Source organism: Eptesicus fuscus, chromosome 6, assembly GCF_027574615.1.
Source record: "Eptesicus fuscus isolate TK198812 chromosome 6, DD_ASM_mEF_20220401, whole genome shotgun sequence".
NCBI lineage: Eukaryota > Metazoa > Chordata > Mammalia > Chiroptera > Vespertilionidae > Eptesicus > Eptesicus fuscus.
The window spans coordinates 34,521,028-34,545,294 of NC_072478.1; the positions used below are offsets into that span (position 1 = coordinate 34,521,028).

The 24,267-nt window shown below is 46.0% G+C and overlaps 2 protein-coding genes and 1 pseudogene across 3 annotated transcripts in view; all 3 read left to right on the plus strand.

Annotated features, from left to right (window-relative positions):
• The first annotated feature begins 301 nt into the window (after positions 1-301).
• On the plus strand, positions 302-14,154 carry NEIL2 (nei like DNA glycosylase 2). 2 transcript variants are annotated; one of them, XM_054717627.1, is made up of 6 exons: positions 302-360; positions 2,578-2,717; positions 3,724-4,064; positions 10,809-11,005; positions 13,196-13,327; positions 14,032-14,154. In XM_054717627.1, the coding sequence occupies exons 2-6, from the start codon at positions 2,580-2,582 to the stop codon at positions 14,124-14,126; spliced, it is 903 nt and encodes a 300-aa protein (XP_054573602.1). In that variant the 5' UTR covers positions 302-360; positions 2,578-2,579; the 3' UTR covers positions 14,127-14,154. The 2 variants fall into 2 exon arrangements, with proteins under 2 accessions (XP_054573602.1, XP_008149075.2); XM_008150853.3 differs by having other exon boundaries at positions 13,196-14,154.
• Positions 5,011-8,932, plus strand: LOC114234836 (citrate synthase, mitochondrial-like; annotated as a pseudogene).
• Positions 14,155-18,589: 4,435 nt separating the features above from the next.
• Positions 18,590-24,267, plus strand: part of FDFT1 (farnesyl-diphosphate farnesyltransferase 1) — a 31,460-nt gene continuing 25,782 nt past the window's right edge. The window contains exon 1 of the mRNA XM_008150766.3: positions 18,590-18,830. Coding sequence (XP_008148988.1) covers positions 18,732-18,830 — 99 coding nt within the window. The 5' untranslated portion in view covers positions 18,590-18,731. The remainder of the gene's footprint in view (positions 18,831-24,267) is intronic.

The following is a 24,267-nucleotide window of genomic DNA, read 5'->3' on the forward strand; positions in this document are numbered from 1 at the left end:
CTCAGTCTCTAACTGCCCTTCTTCCACGCCCGCTTTTTATCCCCAACCTCGGTTCCTTCGGGACCTCAAGGCGGCCCCGCCCCGCGCTAGACCCCGCCCCGCGCTAGACCCCGCCCCGCCCGGCGCCGAGCTCCCACAGAGCCTCGCGCCCCCGGCTGACGCAATAGCCCCGCCCACCCACGGAGGCGAGCCCCGCCTCCTGCGCTCACCCGGGGGGCGGAGCCCCGCTGTACGCCCGCCCCAAACAGTCACGTGTCCACACAAGAGTGGGGACCCTTGCGCTACACCCACTTCCCCACGCCCGGCTCCCCGTTCCCAGGACAGCGTTCGCCCCCGCCCCGGGGCTGCGGGCCGGAGCCGGTGAGTGCAGCCGCCCGCCCTCCGCGTGGGCCGCGTGGGCCGGGAGAGGCGGCGGCTCCCTCCTCCTCGGGAGGTGCGCGGGGTGCCCCCTGTCCCGAGCTTGGCCGCCGCCTGCGCGCGTTGTCGTCACTTCGTTATCAGCGGGAAAACTCAAATTAGGAAAATTTTAGAAGCGTCTCCATGGAACCCGCACCCCTGGCCGAATTTCCTAGGAGACTCCTCAGGGCCTTTCAGTCTTGTCTCTGCGCCCACCTCTCACCCTCCCCGCCCCCCCACCTCGAGAAAGTTGGGGAGAGCATCCTTTTTGACTCTCCCGTCGGGAGTGAGTGATTTTCCTTGAAAAGACGGTGACGCCCTCTCCCCTGCTTTCAGAGTGGTCTGCTGCCAGCCGTCAGCCGGCCTGGAGGGGGCTTGAGGGCAGGCGTGGTTTCACGGTCAAATCTGCGTCCCGCCCTGGCAGCTTGGGCTCAGTGGACAGAGCGTGGGCCCTCCGACTGAAGGATCGCTGGTTCTGGTTAGATTCTGGTCAAGGGCACATACCTGAGTTGCAAGCTCGTTGGACCCCAGTGGAGGGCGTGCTGGAGGCAACTTATCCTTGTGTCTCTCTCACATCAATGTTTCTCTCTTCCTCCCTTCCACTCTCTAAAAATCAATGGAAAAATATCCTCCAGTGAGGGTTAAAAAAAATGTGCCCCTTCTCGTTTTAATCTTTTAAGGCTATGGTAGAGGCAATTTGCTGCTCGGTTTTCCATCTCCAAAAATATACTTACACGTGCCATGGGTCTAGGTACTTTAAGGACTAGGTGCATTTCAGAGGGAGGCTTTTCCAGAAGCTTCCTCCTTTGGAGATGACCTGGGCACAGAGAGCTGGCGGAGGTTAAGTTCAGCTGCAAGTATCCAGGTTTTTGTTTGTTGGTTTTAAATATATTTTATTGATTTCAGAAAGGGAGAGGGAGAGGGAGAGATAGAAACATCAATGATGAGAATGAATCATTGATTGGCTGCCTCCTGCTCGCCCCCTACTGGGGATGGAGCCCACAACCTGGGCATGTGCCCTGATGGGAATCAAACCTGGGACCCTTCAGTCTCCAGGCCAACGCTCTGTCCACTGAGCCAAAACAGGGCAAGTCTCCAGTTTTGTCCCTATTGACTCTTGAGTGTCTTGAAAGTCTGGTTGGGGGAATATTACTACATTTTAGTGACTCTCAGACACCATCAAATTTAAAATACACATTATTGAATGCGCTACTAATTAAGCTATGAGAAAGCATGACTTGTAAGAGGCATCCCCATTTCAGGGATTTTAAAATGTTTTTTAGAATTGCTGAAATACACTAGGTACCCATGTACCCACTTAGAGTTTTGGGTTTTCATCATTACTTATAGAGTCCCTGTGCAGGTGAGGAAACAGGTAGTTAAATAGTGTGTCCTGGGTAGGAGAGGGGGTGGTATTCTTGTGTCTGAGAAGCTGGGATGCAGACCTCTCAGACTCAAACATCTGAATGCCTCCTACACAAGCTCTCAGTGAACTTGGGTGATTTGGGGCAGGGATTTGATTCAGGGTTAAAATGGAACCCCCACTGTTGATCCGTTACCAGGGATAAATATTTGTAGTTAAGCTGGAAGTGACCTCTCCCTGTTCTGAACCCACATGACCCTGTGTCTGCACTTGTCACATACACAGCGCCCTTAATTGTGAGGGGGTCCTGGGAGGGCTCGATCCACATCTGTGTCTTTGTGTCCCTTACAGCTTTCCCTACAGTGACCATCTCTTTCCTGAAAAAAGGAGGGGGGAATAAATCAGCAGCAGTGGATTGGATTGGTTTTGGGGGAGGAAGGAGGAGGACAGAGAGAGTGTGGAGATGAGTTAAAGGCCACAGTCCAGGCAAAGGGTAACGAGGGTCCGAGGGTCCGCTCCTGTTCAAGCTGCCACAGGATCAAAATAGAGGGTGCCCTGAGATGCTGCCTAGCACTCCGTAGGTGCTTAATTGTTTGCCACATGAAGAAGCATGAGAGGAGCTGGAAGGGGAAAACCTTCCTGGGAAGCTGGCTCAGCTGGTTCCGCTCTTTGAGCTGACCCTCCTCCCAAGCCACACTCCCTTTTTGGTCATATGTACTGTTAAATGTTGGTGGCAAAAAATAGCTGCTTGAAAGCTCAGAGCTTGACACCCAGCAGAGATGCTAGAGAGAAACTAGCTACATCATTTCCACCTGCAGGGATGCCAGAAGGGCCTTCGGTGAGGAAGTTTCACCATTTGACCTCCCCCTTTGTGGGGCAGCAGGTGGTCAAGACAGGGGGCAGCAGTAAGAAGCTAAACCCTGCCAGCTTCCAGTCCCTGTGGTTCCAGGACACCCAGGTGAGTCCAATCGTCTTCTGGTGGTCATGCCTCCCACAGGTGGGCCGGCTCCCTAAGCATATCCTATGCCACCCCTAGAATTTATCTCAGCACTTTCTATGCCATCACTTCCTTGAGCCCAAGACAACCATGCTAGGACTCCATGCAGCTCTCTTTCAGTCTGATACTTCTCAGCCAGAAGTGGGCGTTACAGTGGCCCATGGAATTGTAAAAAATACACATGCACGAGCTGGAGATGCTGATCACTTCAGCTGACTGAGGTGCACCTTTGGTTGGGAACCATGTTTAGTCCCACGGGGCCAGCAAGGACGTAAGCAAAGAGCATAGCCTTCTGATAGAGTTTCCAACCTGCCTCACCTTTGCCCTGAGTGTAAGTCAGAATTCCCTCAAGGTCTGACTGGTGCCTCCCTCTCTAGCACACTTCTGACCCTGCCCCAGATCTCTCTTCCAATCATATTGAACATTCTGGAGCTCCTCTAACAGTCCTCCTCACCCATGGCTTTGCCATGCTGCTCCCCTGCTTGAGCAAGTCTTCCTTTATCTTCCAACTCTGCCCCCATCCTCGTGAGCTCATGTTACCATGGCTCAGACACCTCTTCTAGTCTTCCCCTTTCTGGGTCTGTAAGCCTCTATCTGTCTGTGCTGCTATAATAGAATACTACAGACTGGGTGGCCTACAAATCCAGAAATTTATTTCTCAGTTCTGGAGGCTGGAAAGTCAAGATCAAGGTGCTGGCAGATTCAGCTTCCTGGCTCATAGATGGTCATCTCCCTGTGTTCTCACATGGTGGAAGGGACAAGGGAACTCTCTGGGGACTCCTTTATAAGGGCACTAATCCCATTCATGAAGGCTCCACCCTCAAGACCTAATCACCTTCCAGAGGCTTCATCTCCAGATACCATCCCATTGCAAGTTATGGTTTGAACATATGAATTTCGGGGTGGGGGGTGGTGGTGTACAAACATATCTATAAGCAAAGGCTTAGATCATGTTATTTTTTTCTAGGTCCACGGAAAGAAATTATTCCTTAGATTTGATCCAGATGAAGAAACCAAGTCTCCCGGCAACAACCCACTGCCGGAACCTCTACTAAAAGGAGAGAGGAAGAAAGAGGCTGGGGACCAAAAGCAGACCTTGGGTCCTGACAGCCAGAAGATCTCAGACCAGTCTTCCCAGTCTGACAGTGGAGACAATGGTTCTGAGTGTTTGGGGGGAGACAGCCCAGCAGGAGGTGCTCAGAGGTGGCTGCAGGTCAGCTTTGGTCTGTTTGGCAGCATTTGGGTGAACGAATTCTCCAGAGCAAAGAAAGCAAACAAGCGGGGTGACTGGAGGGACCCCATTCCAAGGTAATGGTGTGGTGGAGTGGGCTGTGGGCTGTATCTGTCTGCATCTCTGTAGGGTCTGTAGTATTAACATGGCCCCCAGGGTGTGGCACACTCAGGTGGCTATCCAACCTGCTCTCCGGCAGTCCGCATCCAAGGAGAGAGAAGACACTTCTCTGTCTATTGTCATAGACAGCAGACTGTGGTCTGCACCCAGAGAGGAAGGGTCACATCCTGGGTCAGCTTAGCGAAGGGGGAGATCTTCCCAACGAACGTGGTCCTGGTGGGTGGAGGTCTCTGAAGAACATTGGACAACTTGACGAGTGCCCTCTGAAATAGGGACAGAATTGTCCCAGTTTTTAACCAATTAATGTTGAGTCTTCCTTAGTTCGTACAACTCTATGCATGTTCAGGGTTATTTCCTTACTGTACACATCCAGAGGAGTCATTGCTGGTCAAAGAGAATGAGCATTCTTCCTGTGGACCATTCTTAAGGCCTTGCAAAGGTGCTCGCTTGCTTTGCAGAATTCTTACTAGCATTGGATTGTTTGTGTGCTTTTGATCACTTTGTAGGAGCTTTTGGATCTTGTGTATTAGCCTCTGTGATGTGTGGTCCCAATATGGTTTCCTGTGTGTGTCCTTTGACACAATGTGCCTGTTAGCCTTCAGGATTTTTAATTTTTATGTAGTCAATGTCAGTATTTTTTAAAATGCTTTTTCATTTTTCAATTACAGTTGACATCGAATATTATATTAGTTTCTGGTGAACAACATAGTGATTTTGACATTTCTATAACTTACTTAAGTGATCACCTTGATAAGTCCATATTTTTCTTGCTAACTCTTAAGTTGACCCCTCTTGCTAAAAAAGGGTTGACCCCTCTTCTACCCGAGTCACACTGCTTTTCTATTTTCTAAAGTCTTTTTTTTTTTTTTTATGCTCAGAACTATAGTCCTTATTTATGGTATGATGTCGGGCCAGTAGGATCTTTGGACTGTAAAAATAACTCAGGCTGGCTTAAAGTGGGAGGAGATTTTTTTGGTTCACATAATTGGAAGTTCAGAGGGAGGGTGGGCCTTGGCGTGGTCTCAGTTCCCAGCTTTTGGCTTGAGGTTCTTGTGAGTCTCCTGTCTTTGCACTTTTTCCACATGTTGGTTTTGTCCTTCGACCGGCAGCAAGAGGCTCTGCAGTTCCAGACCCTGTGTCCACACGAAGAAAGAGGAAAGAGGGAGAGAGAGGTCCTTTCTGAATGTCCTGACAAGGAGAGCTTTCTCAGAAACCCCCAGCAAACCTCTCATTGCCTGAAGCTGGCTCCAGGGCTGACTTCTGATATGGTCTCCAACTAGGGGAATTTAAATGCTCTTCCACTAACACAGCTCACCCCTAAGTTTTCAGATTTGTCATGGAGTTAACACATAACATTCTCTTACTTTTCAAGTCTTGTCAAGTTATGTCTCCCTTCTCATTTTTCATGTTTTATACATTACTTTGTCTCCCCATCCCTTTTTTCTTAATTAGGCTTGCCAGAGTTTTATCTACATTGTTGGTCTTTCAAATAAATAATGTTAGTTTTATGTACTCTATATGTAAGAGTATTTCCTGCTCTAGCCAGTTTGGTTCAGTGGATAGAGCATTAGCTCGAAGACTGAATGGTCCTGGGTTCGATTCTGGTCAAAGGCACGTATCTCAGTTGCAGGCTCCATCCCCGGCCCAGGTTAGGGTGCATGTGGGAGGCAACCAATCAATGTGACACATTGATGTTTCTCTCTCTGTGTCTCTCCCCCTCCCTTCCGCTCTCTCTGAAATCACCTTCCAGGGGCTTCACCTTCAGATATGAAATGGAAAAATATCCTTGGTTGAGGATTAACCACGGTTCCGCCCACCCCCCAAAAAAAGTGTTTCCTACTTGTCCAAATGGTTGAATGTTTGGTCATCATTTTTATTGGATTATACTTTTGGCATTGAGATTTGCAGCTGAACACACAATTGACCTTTGCTTATACTTTATGTACATAAATGAAGATAGTATGTTCATTCAAAGTGAAACAATCTTTAAATGTTAAGAACAGGTTTATGGCTTTGATAACCCAACTTCTCTCTGTCCTTGCTTATTTTTTGTTTACTATACTTAATACGCCAACGTGGGAAGAGGAGCGTTCCAGTCCCCCAGGGTAGTTGTGGTTTTATAAAGTTTCTTCTTGTCTTTCTAAGCATTTTTGTGTGTGTGTTTTGCTCACCTGTGGTCCCAGGCAGCAGGGCTCCCTAACTCGTAGGTTCTTTACAGCTTCATTCTTATTTCTTTTTTTTAAATAATATATTTTATTGATTTTTTTACAGAGAGGAAGGGAGAGGCATAGAGAGTTAGAAACATCGATGAGAGAGAAACATTGATCAGCTGCCTCCTGCACACTCCCTACTGGGTATGTGCCCTCAACCAAGGTACATGCCCTTGACCAGAATTGAACCCAGGACTCTTGAGTCTGCAGGCCAATGCTCTATCCACTGAACCAAAAGGGCTACAGCTTCATTCTTAAACAGCATCCCCTCTCATTGCCTTTGGTCTTGAATTCTGCTTTTCTTCTTCTTTTTTTTCATTCCTTTTTTTTTCCTTCCGTATTCCCCCATTCAGTCTTGTTTGCCACAGTCAGACAGACAGAAAGGGCAAGGACACTCTTGCATCTGGAATTCTGCTTTTCTTGATGTTAATAGTGCCGCTCTGTTCCTTCGGCCCAGCCCACGTGGTCTTTTCTCACTTAGTTGTAGGTATGTCTCCTATGAACTGCGAGGCAGGCTTTTGTATCTCTTTAAACTCAAACTGAAACTCTGTTTTCAGATGGGGTAACTGGTATTTGGATTTTCTTCTACTTGCCATTTCATTATACCTTGTTCCTTTTCTTTTGTGGGATTTATTGTCTCTTTTCTGCCTTTTCTCCCTGTTAATTTGGAAGTATTGTTATTTATCTTCATTCTGTTGGTAATAATTTTATCTTTAAATTATACCTATATTTTTTTCGGAGTTAGTAACCAGCAAATTAAAATTTTTAAAATTTATTTTTCAATTACATTTGACAATTAACTATAAATTTTTAAAAATAGCATTACATTAATAACTCTTCTCCCTTATTATTGAAACTGGCATTTTGGTCACTCTCCTCCACCCCTCTGAGATGAGACCTTTAACATATTTCTGCTTCCCTTACTCTTTTCTGTCACATCCACCCCATTTCCTGCATTTGCTAAAATAGTTTAGAATTTTAGTTCCAGGTTGTAAATGTAGTTAATTATGTATAATTAAACTAATTAAGAACCTCGTCCACCAGCAGCTGCTCTCATTCCTGCAGCAGCTCTCTCCCCCTCACTGCCTGGAGCCCAGAATACATCCTGTCTTGTTCTTGCTGCAAGGCATGAATTTGAAAGATGTATTGGCTGTTCTGGTACCTAAAGAGCAAGCCAGACAGTGGTGGTCAGATCACTGTGGACAGGATGTCTGGTGGCATGAGAGGCATGAAGGAATTGGTATAGGAAACATCAATTCTTGATCCTGATGAGGGCATCTGTTTCCGAGGCTACTGTATCCCTGAATGCCAGAAACTGCTGCCCGAGGCTAAGGGTGGGAAGAACCCCTGCAAGAGGGCTTATTTTGGCTGCTGGTATCTGGGCCAATCCCAGCAAAGGGGCAGGTATCTTGGCTCTCAAATGAGTGGACAAAGAGGGCAGCTCAGCCTCCTCATGTGGTCACCATGCTGGACGCCTTTTCCATCAATCTACACCCCATGTCTCAGCTCCGTGCAGCCACTACAGCCCTCAACAGTGGAAGTAACTGCCTGAGCATGCAGAGGGTGTCAACAGAACCAAGTATTGATTCTGATTTACAAAAACTGTGGATCTGATTGCAAAGCTACCTTGTGTTGCTGCAAAGATCTGCTGGAATCTGTACTGAGAGGGCAGCAGTACTGGGCCATTGACTAAGCTGGACTGGTCCCACAATTTCACCAACATGTTAGGCTATGCCTGTGCTCAGTGTACTGAGCTCATGTGCTTGTACCTCACCAGCCACAGTGACCATGGAGGGGGCAGTGTAAGTGCTCAGACCAGCCACTTATGGGCAGTGCCCTTTCAGACCCCTACCTGTCCTTTGCCGCAGAGCCCCTACATGGACTGGCAAATAAGGAAGTGCTTGTTTGGCTAACGCATCCACCGAAGGAAGTTGGCAAAGGTGTGTCCGATGAGAAGTTACTAGACTATATTTGGAACACAATTCAGGGTGTGTTGTCCCAGGCTGTCTCCATGCACTACTAAGGAAGGCTGACCCTGATACATGTGTCAGCAAGAGTTTGCTCTGAAGCACCTGCCTCATTGACCCCATGTTTAAGTTGCTTGCTCAGCTGTACAAAATGGTGCCCGGTGTCCTCTTAGAGCAGGTCAAGGCCAAGAATCCTTGGCCCAATGTAGATGCTGCTCTAGTACAGTGGCATGACAGAAAAGAGTTACTACACAGAGGGGGAGGAGGAGGGGGTAGGGAAGAAAGAGGAGGGGGTAGGGGAGGGGGAGGAAGAGAGAAACATCAGCGTGAGAGAGACACACTGATTGGTTGCCTCCTGCATGTGCCCCTACTGGGGTTGGGGAACCTGCAATTGGAGTACGTGCCTTTGACTTGTAATTGAACTCTAAACCCTTTGGTCCTGGAGCTGACACTAACCCTGAGAAAACTGGTAAGGAATTATTTCTCTTTAAAAAATAACCCCATAAAAAGTAAGATCTGGAAATGTTCTAGTCCCCGTTACTTTAACGCCTCCTTTGAGATTTTCTTTACAAGCTGCGCCTCAAGCTGAGGATGCTCCGGACCTCCTTGCCTCAGTCCCTAGTAGAGACCTCGTTCAGCAGGTTGTAGAAACCACTGTCTGATGATGGGTCTTTCCTGTCATTTGGCTTTATCAGTGCTTAACATGAACTGGCCATTACTCTCTGACTTTCCCCCCCTTTATTTCTGTATGTGTGGGCCTTAGTATAGGGACTTGGGAATGACCATCATGTCTTCACGGTCTGGTCCCAGGGGTACTAGCACCTTTTTTGAGCAGGGAAATGACTTAAGTTTGACATGCTCTCCTTTGAATATCAGGTCCTAGGGCTGAGGGCATTAAGAATGGTAAGCCTCCTTCCTCATCTCCTGCCACAAGAAAGTATCCCTTTATGTACCAAGGTCCTTATCCCGCCTGCCCCATCTGTAAGGGCTCCGGGTATAGTGTTGGTTTTAGAAGCCCCATCTGCACAGGTTTTCAGTGACTCAGAATGCTCTACTGCCTTTTCTTTAAGAAAGGATCAAAACACACTCCTGCGGTGCCCCCTTCCTACCTCACAACTCCTGCCTGTGTTTGTGTGGCTCCCCAACCCCCAGAACCACACTGTTCAGGGGGCTACATTGTCTGTAAACCCCTGGGTCAAGTCATGTTGCAGACTCCAGGTTGTTCTGTATAAAATGCAAAATAAAGTTTTTATTCACACAAAAAACCCCAAACTAATAAATATTAAAAACACATTGCCCGGCCAGTGTGGCTTAGTAGCTGAGCATTGACCTATGAATTCCCGGTCAGGGCACATGCCCGGGTTGCAGGCTCAATTCCCAGTAGGGGGCGTGCAAGAAGCAGCCGATCAATGATTCTCATCATTGTTGTCTCTCTCCCACACCCTTCCTCTCTGAAATCAATAAAAAATATAAATATTTAAAAAACATATTAAAGTAGGTATATTTTGTTTCAAATAATTCTTTCCTAACACTTGTGTTGTAGTTTTCAGTTGTACTATCATAATTAATCCATTTTAGATCTCACAAGAAATATTACAAAACCCAATGCTGCTTATTATGCCTGCCCTTTTCATCTCTCCCTGTCTTGAGATTCTTGCTGATTTAATTAATTACATCAGACACTATGCATAGGTGTTTCTGAGTTCCTGTTCCTTTAAAGTCACACTTTTACTTGCATAGAAGAGTATCATCCAGGTCAGCTGCATGAATAGCACTCGCCTTCCAATGTGGAGTCCAGTTCCAGCCCCATTATCTTCCCTTACAGAGTAACCCATTATTTCTTCTTTTTTTAAAAAAAAAAATATATATTTTATTGATTTTTTTACAGAGAGGAAGGGAGAGTGATAGAGAGTTAGAAACATCGATGAGAGAGAAACATCGATCAGCTGCCTCCTGCACACCCCCTACTGGGGATGTGCCCGCAACCAAGGCACATGCCCTTGACCAGAATCCAACCTGGGACCTTTCAGTCCACAGGCTGACGCTCTATCCCCGAGCCAAACCGGTTTCGGCTAACCCATTATTTCTTTATCACAGTTCATAAGGTTTCTCCTCTGTCCTTGGGGTTCAGGAAGCTCATGCGAGTATGTTTGGGTGTGTCTTTCTCGGTAAATCTTGCCTGAAACTGGAGTGATGCCTCTTTCGCATCTGTCTGTCTTTCTTTCCAGTAAACCCTGTTTTGTGCAGGTAGCCACAGCTCCTGAACTCTAGGCCTTTCTGTTCACCCCAAGTTGTCTTCAGTGAACATATATTGTTATCAGAAAAAGGAAGAGCTATGTATCTGTTTTCTTTTCATTACTCCACTTAGCCCTGAAATTTTTATGATTCTGGCATATAAGATCCCTTTTCTCTTCGGGGACCTTAGCTTCCCCGATTAACCCTGATGGGAGTGGGAGCTGTATGGACGTGTGACTTGACAATATTGTGGGCACTCCGTGTGCTTATGATCTTTTCATCTTCCCAGGTTGGTCCTGCACTTTGGCAGTGGCGGCTTCCTGGCATTTTATAATTGTCAGATGTCTTGGAGCTCTTCCCCAGTGGTCCAGCCCACCTCTGACATCTTGTCTGAAAAGTTCCACCGAGGACAAGCCTTGGAAGCTCTGGGCCAGGAGCAGCCTGTCTGCTATACACTGTTGGACCAAAGATGCTTCTCAGGCTTAGGTATGACTGATGCGAAAGGGATAAATGAGATCCCCACAGTTAGTTAATAGGACAGTCCCTTATCTGGGAGACACAAAATGGAGACCTACCCCACGTGTGAGCACTACTGGTCTTGCGGTGATCACTTACCCTCTTTAGCTTCACTTCCCTCGTGTTTAAACTGAGGCTCTTAGATTAGGCAGTTTCTGACTTCTTTCCTGGCTTCAGAATTCATATCTTAATTCTCTTATCAGTAGTGGTCTGCCTGACAGCACAGTGTGTGACCTCCTAAAGGGCAGAGTCATGTCTCATCTGCCCTTAAGTCCTCCTAGCACTGTGCCGGGAACACGGGTGCTTGATAGGTGTCTGTTAGGAACCCAAAAGCCATGCAATTTGCTAATGGAGCGCGGTGCATTTGCTAATGGGGGCTGCTCTCAGGCAGATGGAGCTGCCTGCTAGTCAAAGCAGAGATGTCTCAGCTCTACATTAGGATCTTGTAAGACACGAGTGAAGAGGCAGGTTCCCACTCTGTTCCTGTGCAGTGAAACTGAGCATTTTGGGAAGGAGGGAAGAGTCGGACTACCTGACAACTAGAACAGCTAATTAGCTGGACTATTTCCAGCAGTGGGGCACCTATGATTGGCTGCTGAGGCAATAGGGTGAGCTGATGATGAGAGTCACCTCTGTATCCAAGGCATCATTTCCTCTGCTGCAGGTGCAGCTCACCTCCTGAGGGGGGACGAGGCCCACTGGTTTGGTTCACCAGACAGTGGCCTTGCATTTTTATGTTAGGACCATGGGAGTCCCTGCACCTTGAGAAGCAAAGGGTCTTCCAGAGTGGCCTTTAGGGTATATATAGTAAGGGCTAGTGCTCTACTAACAAATCGTTTTTATGAACAATAGTAATAAGCACCAACATTTCTCAAGTGACTCTAACATGCCAGGCACATGGTTTTATCCTTACTACTATTCTGTAGGGTGGTAATTTACTAGTGTTCCCTTTGTCCCGGTGAAGAAATTAAAGCAAAGGACATATTGCTAGTAAGTGGTACAGTGAGACAGGAATCCAGGTAGTCTGCCAGTGAATTTTAGAGAGAAGTGTGTGTAGCCATGAGTGTGATTATGAAGCTCTTGGAAAGAACAGTGATTTCATTCATCCATTCACTCCACACGTGCTGAACGCTTGCCTTCTACCAAGCCCAACCTTTGCTGCTTAAGGAGATTATTGTTTAACGGCCCAGCAAGCATGGACTTCAGTTCACCGTAACTTGAGATAGACAGAAATAAATACCTGGTAGAGATTAAAGAAAGTGCATTGTTGGAACATTATGAAGAGAATTATTGACTCTGGAAGGAGGGATCAAGGCTGGCTTTATAGGGAAGGAAGCAGGAGTAGAAATATAATAAAATGATACCCCCTAAACACTTTTATATCTTAGGCATTATGTTTGACAATTTAAACAATAATAACAGCTATTACTTATTGAGTGCTCTCTATACCAGTCACTTTGCTCAGCATTTGTGTGTGTAAATTCTCTTTACTGCTCACAAAAGCTAGGTAGCATCCCATTTTACAGATAAGGAAACTGAAGCCTAAAGGAGCTGAGAAACTTGCCAGGGCCACATAGCTAGGACCTGGATGAGCTGGGATTTAAATCCAGGTAGTTGGGTTCCAGAGCCTGTTTTGATAACCGCTTTGCTGTAACATGGGCCATGCATGAGTTTTATCTCCTTTCATCTTCATAACAGCCTTAAAAGTAAGTATAACCAAACTTATTTTTAAAAATATTTTTACTGATTTCAGAGAGGAAGGGAGAGGGGGGGAGAGAAAGAGATAGAAAGAAACATCAATGACGAGAGAGCATTGATCAACTGCCTCCTGCACGCCCCCCACTGGAGATGGAGCCCACAACCTAGGCATGTGTCCTTGATCACATTCGAACCCGGGACCCTTCAGTCCACAGGCCGATGCTCTATCCACTGACCCAAACTGGCTAGGCATCAAACACATTTTATAGACAGGGACACCAACTCGAGGATTATGAGACTTACCCAAGAGCCTCGGAACACGGCAGCGCTGGCTCCCGTCTTCCTCAGGCTCTTCCCTGCTGCCCTCACCCCAGCTTCAGTCTGCTTCATTAACTTTGTGGGCTGGCTTCATTACAGACGTGTCCTTGATTCTTCCCTTGTCCTCTCCCTGCTTTCTTTCAGGAAACATCATTAAGAATGAAGCCTTGTACAGAGCTGGGATCCATCCCCTTTCTCTCGGTTCACTCCTCAGTCCTCGGCAACTTGAGATCCTGGTGGATCATGTGGTGGAGTTCAGTACAGACTGGCTTCAGGGCAAGTTCCAGGGCAGACAGAATCACACGCAGATCTACCAGAAAGAGCAGTGCCCTGCCGGGCACCAGGTCAGGAAGGAGGCCTTTGGGCCTCCAGGTGGCTTCCAGAGGCTCACCTGGTGGTGCCCCCAGTGCCAGCCCAGGCTGCCACCCGACGAGCCAGAGCAAGTCCAGCTTTCCTAGGGCTCTTGGGCCCCTTCTTCACAAAACCTTGCCCTTCAGGGAGCTTGATGCTTGAGTGTAGAGAAAGGGGGTGTGGGCAGGGATTGGGACTAGGGGCAGGAGTTAGCGGTGAGGGTGGGTCCGGAGGGTATCAGTCCTCTTGATATTCATCTCACTGAAGTTGAGTTTTCAGGGGTTAGATTATTTTTTAAGTGTTGTTTAATTCTTCCTAATTCTGCCATTGTGAAAGATGATAAAAGTTATGTTGACAGTTACGGGAAAGAAAATATAAGTCTGTGGAAAATAGCTGTGCCCCACCCCACCATTGCTCTGTTTGGTTTGGTTTTGAAACTTTGTTTTAAGGCCCTCCATTTGAGAATCAGGAACACGGAATTATCTTTCTTTATCCCCCTGGAGAGATCCAGGGATGAGGATGGAGTAGCATGAGGGTCATGCTTGGGGGCGGGGGAGGGGTTCGGGAGCTGGCCACCTTTCTGATGTGCCCAGTGGGCTCTAGAACAAAGCTACTTGTTTCCTCCTAAGGTGATATATTTGTGACCATTGCTGTGTGGAACCAGCAGGAATCAAGGTTGTGGAGTCACAGTGTAAAGGTGTTAGCAACAGCTGGAAGAAACTAGGACATTTAAATAAAGCTGTTCGATATTTCCTGTTGTCATCTTTATTTGGCAGGAATAGTCCTTAAAATATAAGTAACTGAGTTCTTTGGCTGCATAGGACTTGTTGAAGTGGCCTGATGGATCCACTTAAAAGGAACGGGGCAGGGGGTCAGGGAGATGGAGGAAGGTATAGGGGGATAAATGGTGATGGAAGGAGACTTGACTTGGGATGGTGAACACACAGTATAGTGTACAAATGATGTGTTGTGGAATTGTGCACCTGAAACCTGTATAATTTTGCTAACCAGTGTCACCTAATAAATTCAATTAGCAAAGGAAAGAAAAAAAAAAAAACAGGGGGTAAGAGGTGGCGGAGAGGGAAGGGGTGAGCGCACACCTGCCCTTCTGCCCCTCGGGCACTGCAGTGGCAGGAGAGCTGGTGAAGCAGAGATGGATTTCACTTCTGTGGCCCCAGTCTGTGGCATGTAGAAGACAGTGATTTGCGAATGAATTAAAAACAGTGGCCGATACGTCTGGCTTTCCTTTTCTCTCCTCTGTCTTTGGAATTGAGAGTTGTTAACAGAGGGAAGCCTCTTCATGGCAGACCTATAACCTGTATAATAATTCATATGTACTGATTGCTTACCATGTAAAGCATTTAGCCTAGTTCTTATGTAAGCTGCAATAAAACTCAATAACAACAAACCACATGAAAGTAGGTATTCACTTTTACTGCCTTTGTTTTATAGATGAGGAAACTGAAATCTAGACAGGCTGAGGAACTTGCTAGAGTCACACTGTTAACAAGGGCCAAGGGCACACACATTGTAGCCTCCTCTCTGTCAGGCTTAGACAGCAGCGCTATTCAGTAAGTATTCATTGTACACCAAGTATGTGCCAAGCATGATTCTAGATGCTTGGAGGTAAGTTCATGAACAAAACAAAGACGTGTTATCATTGAACTTACATTCTAGCAAGGGAAAACAGCCACTAAACATCGTAAGTAAATTAGAATGTGATAAATATTCCCAGAAAATTTTAGAGTAGGATGGAGGATCAGCAGAGGTGGTGATAGGATGACGGTTATGGGCTTAAATGAGAAGGTAAGATTTCAGTAAAGACTTGAGGAGGTGAAGGAATTAATTAGCCAATTGGATATTTGGGGGGAAAATATCACAGGGAAGGTGGAGTAAACCAAGCATGTCAAACTCCTGGCCGTCAGGCCACAGGCCTCGTTTATTTAACCCTACCAACCACTGTACTGATTTTTTGGTAATTTCCAAATCTGCTGCTATACCGCTATACCTAATTTTCGGTACTTTGCCTAGTACGTGAAAAAAATGTGTCACAAACTAAAAATAACCAACCAATCGTGGTCAAACCTCATGGTTAGCCATTGCAAATGTTTGCCCCCATGTGTTTGCCCCCATGTGTTTGAATTGACTTTGTGTGGTTTAACGTGAAAAAATTCTGAAAATTCACAATGAAACGAGCGGCTGATGAACCAAGCACTTCAACAGGAAAGCGAAGTAGGTCTAGGCTTATCACAGTCCAACAGGTGATCGATACTTTGGTTGATTCAGACTCTGAGGAGTCAGAATTTCATCAAGAATACGTTTCCAGCCGAAACCAGTTTGGCTCAATGGATAGAGCGTCGGCCTTCGGACTCAAGGGTCCCAGGTTCGATTCCGGTCAAGGGCATGTACCTTTGTTGCAGGCACATCCCCAGTAGAGAGTGTGCAAGAGACAGCTGATGGATGTTTCTCTATCATCGATGTTTCTAACTATCCCTCTCTCTTCCTCTCTGTAAAAAATCAATAAAATATATTAAAAAAAAAAAAAAAAAGAATACGTTTCCAGTTCAAGTGACACAGACAGTGAGAGCTTGAGTGATGAGGAGAATCTTGAACCTTATAAAAGACTTGGGCGTCTCCTGACCTCATGTGCAATGGAAAATAAATCTCATGTGCTTGTCATGGACTGGTTCTATAACTCTGTAACCCTTGCTAAATATGCACTGTCAGAATTACACACAGGAATTGTGGGAACACTGCAGCAAAACAGGAAGCAGTTTCCTAAGTCGCTGAAAAGTGTAAAAAAACTTGCTATCTATGTCAAGAAAGTGTAACATGTTTAGTTTGGCAGGAGAGAAAGCCCATCATATTTATTTCCAACTACCACGATGCAGTCCAAAATGTAGTAATAAAAAGAAGAAATAAAGATGGCAGTGTGCAAGAAATACAGATGCCACAGCTGGTGAAGGACTATAATAAATATATGGGTGGCTGTGACAAAAATGACCAGATGATCCGCCTTCACCGGTCTCGTTGTCATTACCCCTGGCCCCGGCGGCTTTTCATAACATTTTCTATGTGGGCCAATTATAATTCTTATATCTTGTATGCTTCAAAGCAGCAAGCTGCTTCAAAAAAGCCAGTTTATTTCACCAGATATATTCAAAAACTGTGCCTGCAACTTATTGGTGGATACAGGACATCAGCCCACCGCCACCCACAAAAGGAACCCTGCCCTCAACGGATGACCCCAGGCAATCCTTTTCCAGAGATTCCCCCTGGGACATCGTCTAATCATATCTGTGTTGTGTGCATGGAAAAGCACTCCAGGTACAACAAGCAAAATCCCGGAGTGTCTTACAAAGACAATCCCTGCAAGAAGGTGAAGGGCAACATCTGGTGCTCACTTTGCAAGAAGTACCTCTGTGTGAAACAAGGCTCATCCTGCTGGGTGGAATGGCACACAAAGGTGGAATATTGGCGCTAGGTAGACCTATTTTTTCTACAATGTCTCCAAGTTCCATCTTATTCTAACCACTTGTTTGCATGTAACTAACATTTTTCTGTATCATGTTGATTTTTTCTCTTTAATGCTCAGGAGCCCAGGTATAGGGGACAGTTAGGTTCAGGGCCTCAGGTCTGGTAGGGTTAAAGACAGGCTCAGTTAAGGTAAAGGTTGATTTTGTCAGTGAAAATACGGGCCTAGGACATAACTACCCACCATAACTGCTTTTAGTTAAAGTTTAATTTCAGAGCATTCTTTGTGGTTACTTTAGGTCTCTGAGTTTGCAAGACTGCCATGCAGGCCTTTCCTGAGCTTGTCAGGTTAGCATGTGACCCCTTTCGTCCACACTTCAAATCCTTTTTTGGGGGTACTAAATGGGTCCAAAATAAACACTTAGAAGAGAGTAGCTGAAACTCTAGTGGATGTGGTAGGCAGTTAGATAGACATGAGCAGAGCAAGGACGATGGGCCAGTCACAGAAAGTCACCGGGTCAGAAGGCCCTGGACACCTAGCAATGAAAAAAAAAAAACTGGTAGAGCAGGTACTGGAGATATTCCAGATCTTGCCCTTAAAATGATGTCCTCTCCACCCCAGATTAGCAGGTATTAGAGGTAAGTATTGTTCTTCAAGAACTTTCCCCTAATACCTATCTCCACCCTAGAATGCCTTGGGTCATGCAGGTCAGATTCTCCTGAACTTTCTACCCCGGCACATGGTTAGTCACGTGGTAGACCCCCACCCTTAGAGGAGAACTAGGGGGATGAAGGAAAGTTCCATCTAACTTGCGATGCAGAGACTGTAGACCATCGACAGGACAGGCCCTAATAGGTCAGTTGGAAGAAGAAAGCAGTTAACTCCCCTGGGAGGGATTAAAAGGAGCCCTACCCCACCCTCCAAGGCTGCTCTTTGAGCCCCCCCCCTCCCCGCTGGAAGTTTCTTTCCAGTGTGCTTTCTCTTTGCTTACCCCCAAAAATTCTCTGGCGAGTTTGAGTCTTGGCTCTCATTTCTTGGCCAAAACTCGAGTACTGAGGTTGCTGAACCCAGGATTGGTCTAATCCCACTGGCCAGACACCTGGGGCCCTCTGCCGCCTACCACAGAGCGATTGACAGAGAAGTGAAAGCGCTTTTCGGGACAAACGGGAGTTTGTCTGACAGGTGAGTTGGCCCAGCTGTTGCTTCGCATGTTGTTGGCAAAGACCCGACAACTTGTGGATGGGCTCACCTGCCTTTTAATGTTGGGCAGTCGGGCGCGACCGCCCACACAGCGCGCCCCGCCAGGAAAGAGCTAGTCTGGCCAGCAGGACCAACAAGACACATGGAGGCCCTATTGACAAAAATCGGGGCGGACTCTTGCCAGGTCTGCTCGTTTGGCTGAGCCTCACCGGACGCCGAGGGGGCAGAGCCCATCGGGAGATCGGAGACTGCGGGGTGCGCGCCCCCAGCCCCGGGGAGGGCAGCGGAGGAAAGCAAAGCCCCGCCCCCAGGAGGAGCGCCAATCCGGTTCGTCTGCCTCTTTCTCACCGTTCAGTTAGCTTCCAGCCCATCTTCATCACGCCAGACCGATCCTGCCGCCGATTGGTCGGCATCTTCCTGGTGCGAACCGCCCTGGCCAATCAGCGCTTGTCAGTCCACCTCACAAGCCCACCGGAAGCGGCTCGAGAGCCCGAGGCCCGTTAAGATGGGCGGGAAGTGGGCGTGGAGGCGCCGCGCTGGGCCCGCCTCCGTTCCTGCCCCGCCCGCCGCGCCTCCCTCGCCTTATCCCGGTGTCGGGTGCCGTCCGGAGGTATTAGCCAGGTGATCACCGAGGCCCGGCATCCTTCCGTCAACATGGAGTTCGTGAAGTGCTTGGGGCACCCGGAGGAGTTTTACAACCTGCTGCGCTTCCGGATGGGGGGCCGGTATAAGATGATACACAAGATGGACCAGGTGGGTTGAACATCCCTGCATCCCTGCCCCACAGAAACGCTGCGCGCGGCGCCCGCCCTTCGGGCCTGGCCCGGGGGACCCAAAATCGGGGGCGAGGGGCGCGGCGAGGCGAGGGGATGCCCGACGCCTCGGCCCCCGCCTGCCCTCCGGGAGCAGACCCCCGCCCAGGCAGGTGGTCCCACCCACCCGCCCGGCCAGTGTGCCCTCTCCTTAACTCCACGTCGCGCCCAGCCAGGCTGGGTCCCCCACGCAGGCCTCCTCTTCTCGCTCGGACCCTCCCCAGATGTCCTAATGCCAAAAAGGTTTCTACTCGGTCAAGACATTGGTTTTCAGGTAGTTTTGCTCCAAATTTTATTCTTCACGTTGATGTTTATCTGTGTTCTAACCCTTGGTTTACAAAAGAGGTTGTGTGGGTAATTTCAGTGGGAGAGGATCCGAGATAGGACTGTGTGAACGAAATGTTTAGTGTTGATAGGATCAATGAAAACATTTCCTAAATTCAAATCTGACTCATCGTTCCTGTTTTCTCTCCTGCCAGCTGATGCAGAAGCTTCCCTCACTTTCCTGCAGTCTGATCAATCCCTTCTTCCCCAGTGCTTCCTAGGATTTTGATAACCCTTATATACTCCTCCGAGTTCTTAGTAGTCTGCGTGTCGTTGATTCACTACATTGTTGGCTTCTTGAAGGCTAGACCTGGTTTTATTTATGTTTCATCTGCCTCATTCCTGTACCCTTTGTTAAATGAATGCTTACAAAAGTATTTATTCCAACAAGAAAACTATTTTAAACTGATTATGGAATGAATAAATACCTTCAGCTGAATTAGAGGCTTATATCAAAAGTTTTAAATTCTTTTCCCCAATGGCAGTATCACAGTGAAATAGTGTTACTTGTTTAAATGTACCCTTAATTGGTGTCCTTCATTAAAACACTTTAGTTTTCCATCAGAACTTTTTTTTCCCCATTTGTCTCATAACTTAGAATCCTCATTTTTCAAGGCCTAGCTTCATTGAGTGCCTCCTCTATTAACCATTCAGCAGTCATTTGTTAAACACCTGTTCTGTGCTAGGCAGTATAGAGGGTGCAGCATGGCAGGCTGGTGTGTATAGACAAGTAAGACACTCAAAGAACCCACCATCTTGTCGGGTCAATAAAATGTTACAAAATTGTTCACAGAAAACTTAGGAAGACACCATCATGAGATGCCTTTTCATGTCACCTGTGAACGTTCCTTAACCATTTTCTCTGGCACTATTTTACCTTCCATCAATCCCATAGTCTTGCATTGTGGTTATTTGTGTATTGCCTTTCTGTTCCCCAAATCCCTTTCAGATGTAAGATTCTGGATTTTAAGTAGTTTGAAAATAGGAATCTTGTTCGATGTACCTTTAGTAAATTAATGAACAAAAGGTAGGTGGCACTGCCCTCAAGAAACATCTAGCTTTTTAAACAAGATAAATGTAAGTAAATGTGGCAAATAATAGTAAAAGCCATTAGGGGATTAATCTTCTGAGGAATGCCTAAATGGAATGCAGTTTTAAATTGCTCTTGTGCCTTGCTCAATAGATATTTAATTAGAAATTTCTTACTAAGAGTATTTATTTGGAGCTTTCCTGAAGTTGTTTTGCAAATATTTATGTTATTGTAAATTTGTGTGTTTGCGGGGGGCGGTGGGGGGGAGGCGGGGAATGGTGTCCACTATTATCAGATTCTCCCAGGGATCTGTGACATAAAACAAATAAATAGTCACTGCTTTACAATCCAGGTTGTACAATCTCCTGAACACCTCCTGTGACAGATAATTCGCTACATCTGTAGTCTACCCACTCCATCTCCAGACGGTTCTGGCTTTTAGGCAGTGTTACTTTAAAGTGAGCTGAACATCTACTCTTTGTTCTCTCTCTGGAGCCAGAGAGTCTAATCCTTGTTTTGTAATACAGTACTTGAAGTGTTTTAAGAGAAGTCTCATATCTCTCTAAGAATAGTGATAACAAGCCAAATGCTCTGTGTTCTTCCACTTGATATCTACTGCTCTTTCCAGGTCATTTACTCTCCTGGCTTCTCTCTCTCTTTAAAATCTACTGTTCAATATTGAACAGTACTTTAGGGCTGGGCTGGTTATTTCAGACTTTAAAATTTATTTTTTATGTATGTTGTAATTTCTTTTAAAGTTAAAATCTTACTTATGACCGCAGTAACATAAAAGATTTGTTGTCCATGCTCAAAAAGAAGAAAAAGGTCTTAAGCAGGCCTGTGGTTTATCTCATTCCTTAGACTTCCCAACCTTATGTTTCTTTTTTTTTCTTCTTTAATTTCTTTATTGATTAAGGTATCGCATATTTGTCCTCGTCCCAACCTTATGTTTCTTGTTTTTTCTCTACACCTGTGAGGAGCTTCAGTGCCATCAGTGGGGGCATATCATAGTGCTTGACAAGAAATGTCACAAAGCTCTAGCTGGTTTGGCTCAGTAGATAAGCATCGGCCTGCAGACTGAAGGGTCTCTGCTGACTGAAGGGTCCCGGGTTCGATTCCAGTCAAGGGCACGTACCTTGGTTGCAGGTTCAATCCTCAGCCCTGGTCAGGGTGCCTGTGGGAGGCAACCAGTCGATGTGTCTCTATCATCCATGTTTCATGTGTCTCCCTATCTCTCCCTCTCCCTTCCACTCTCTCTCTTAAAAAATAAAAAGAAATGTCATATAAAAATAGGCAGCCTTGCCCTTGCAGGTTTGGCTTGGTGGATAGAGCATCAGCCTGTGGACTGAAGGGTCCCAGGTTCGATTCCAGTCAGGGCACATGCCTGGGTTGTGGGCTCAGTCCCCAGTGAGGGGCGTGCAGGAGGCAGCCGATCAATGATTCTCATCGATGTTTCTATCTCTCTTGCCCTTTCTCTTTGAAATCAATTTAAAAAAAAAAGTAGGCAGCCTTGCCCTGGCCGGTGTGCTCAATGATTAGAGCATTGGCTTGTGCACCAAAGGGTCTCGTGTTCAATTCCCAGTCAAGGGCATGTATCTGGGTTGCAGGTTCAAAGCTGTCCTGGTTGGGGAGTGTGTGGGAGGCAACCAATGGATCGATGTGTCTTTCTCACATCAATGTTTCTGTGTCTCTGTCTCTCTGTCTCTCTCTCCCTCTCTCTCCCTCTCTCTTTTTTTTTCTCTCTTTCTCCCCCTCCATCCCTCTCATCCACTCTCTCTAAAAATCAATGAGGAGCCCTGACTGGTTTGGCTCAGTAGATAGATTGTCGGCCTGCGGACTGAAGGGTCCCAGGTTCAATTCCAGTCAAGGGCATGTACCTTGGTTGCGGGCAGCTGATCAATGTTTCTAACTCTATCCCTCTCCCTTCCTCTCTGTAAAAAAAAAAAATCAATAAAATATATATTTTTAAAAATCAATGAGAATATATACAGGCAGCCTTGGATGTTGTATTTCTAATTAATGTACGTTAAGATTGCTTTAATTTTAAAAATGTGTTTAATTATACATATTTCAAACAAATAGAAAAGTACTAAAAATACTATAACAAACCATTTGTGTCTCCCAAGATTAACTATATATTAAACTTTTTTGCTGTATTTGCTTCATCTTGTGGACTTAGAATTGTGGTCAGTCCAGATCCTAATTATACTTGTTTAGGACCTATTCTCCCATTTAAAAAAATATATATTTTAATTGATTTCAGAGAGGAAGGAAAAGGGAGAGAAAGAAACATCAATGAGGAAAGGGAATCATTGATCGGCTGCCTCCTGCTCGCCCCCCTACTGGGGATCAAACCTGAAACCCAGGCTTGTGCCCTTGGCCAGTATCTAACCCGGGACCCTTCAGTCTGCAGGCCGAACTCTATCCACTGAGCCAACCAGCTAGGGGCTTATTCTACTGTTTTGATGATCATAATAATGGCTAACATTTATTGACCTATTGCTATATGTGCCAAGCCCTATTTTAAACACCTCCTTGCATCTATTATTTAAACCTTCCAGTGACCCTATGAGAAAGCTACTAAACTTTTTTTGTGTTTTATAGGTGAAGAAACAGGCACAGAGAGATTAATGAATTGCCTGAGGTCCAACAGTATTCAGTAGTGGAGCTGTCTTTGACCCTGGAAGTCTGACTGAGAGCTCACTCTGTTAATGCCACCATGCTGCTTACCATTAAGGTGATGCAGCATGGAGACATTAAACAGAGGATTGTCCAGATTCAGCTAAAAGGTGAATCTTTTGTGTGATGGTCACAAAGTGGAAAATACCTACTATAAATACAATCACAGTCTAATGGAGAACAGGTGTAAAAAAGTAAGATAACCTAGGACTTGCCAAATAATCTTAAGGTTATTTTGATTCAGGAAATTTTAGTGAAGTAGAAATGTTTGAGTGACAAATTATCAAAAAATATCCCAGGAAAAGTGCTTTGTAAGGTGTAGGGCCTTGAAGAGGTATTAGATTTAGATTAGTAGGGAGGATCCTCAGTGGAAAAAGTCAGCATTAGCCAAGTCATGCAGGTAGGATAGAGCATGAAGTTTGTGGGATGATAATGAAACCAGCCTGGTTGGAATTGAAGAATGTGAGCTAGATGGATTAAGTTGAGTAAGTTTGGGTGGGAATACAAAAGCTGAGCTGTATTCGGTAACACAGGTAATGGTTAACAGCAGTACTATGTCATGATGAAAGCAATATTTTGGAATACTCATCTGGCAGGTGAATGGGATTAGGAGATTATATTGTGAGTTAGAGTGACCAAGTTAATAATGATAATAATAGCCAGTATTTATTGAGTTCCTATGTTTGCCAGGAACTGTGCTAAGCTTTTTAATTCTGTTACCTCAGTGCATCAGTTAGCTTTCATTGAATAAGAAACCCCAAAACTTTAGGGCTTGAAGTTCATAATAATGGTTAACATTTATTGATGGTGACTCAGTTCTGGAGATTGGTTGCAGGACAATGTGACTAAACTTAATATTATTAAACTGCACACTTTAAAAATGTTTAAATAATAAATTTTATATTATGTATACTTCCACAATTAACTAAAAATAATCAGTGACTTAAAATAACAACCGTAATTGAGTTCACTATTCTCTAGGGGACCTGGGGAGTTCTTCTGGTCTGGGCCAGCTTGGTTGATTTCTACTGGGTTTGCTCAGCTGAACTCTTTGGCTTGTGGCTGGATAATCCAATGGTTCGCAGACTGTAGGCTGGAGTGTCAAGGAGAGATTGGGCCATTTGTGTCTTATCATCCAACAGGCTAGCCCCAGGACTCCACATGGTGACTAGAAGAGTGCAGAGCCCAGTGTGCATGCACTTTTCAAGTCTCTGCTTGAGTCGCATTTGCTACTTATTGGCCAAAAAATGTCACAGGGGGAGCCCAGGGATGTGGAGAAAGATCCCATTTCCTAATTGAAAGAGCCACAAAATTGTGCAGCCATTTTATTTTCCACTCCTAGTCA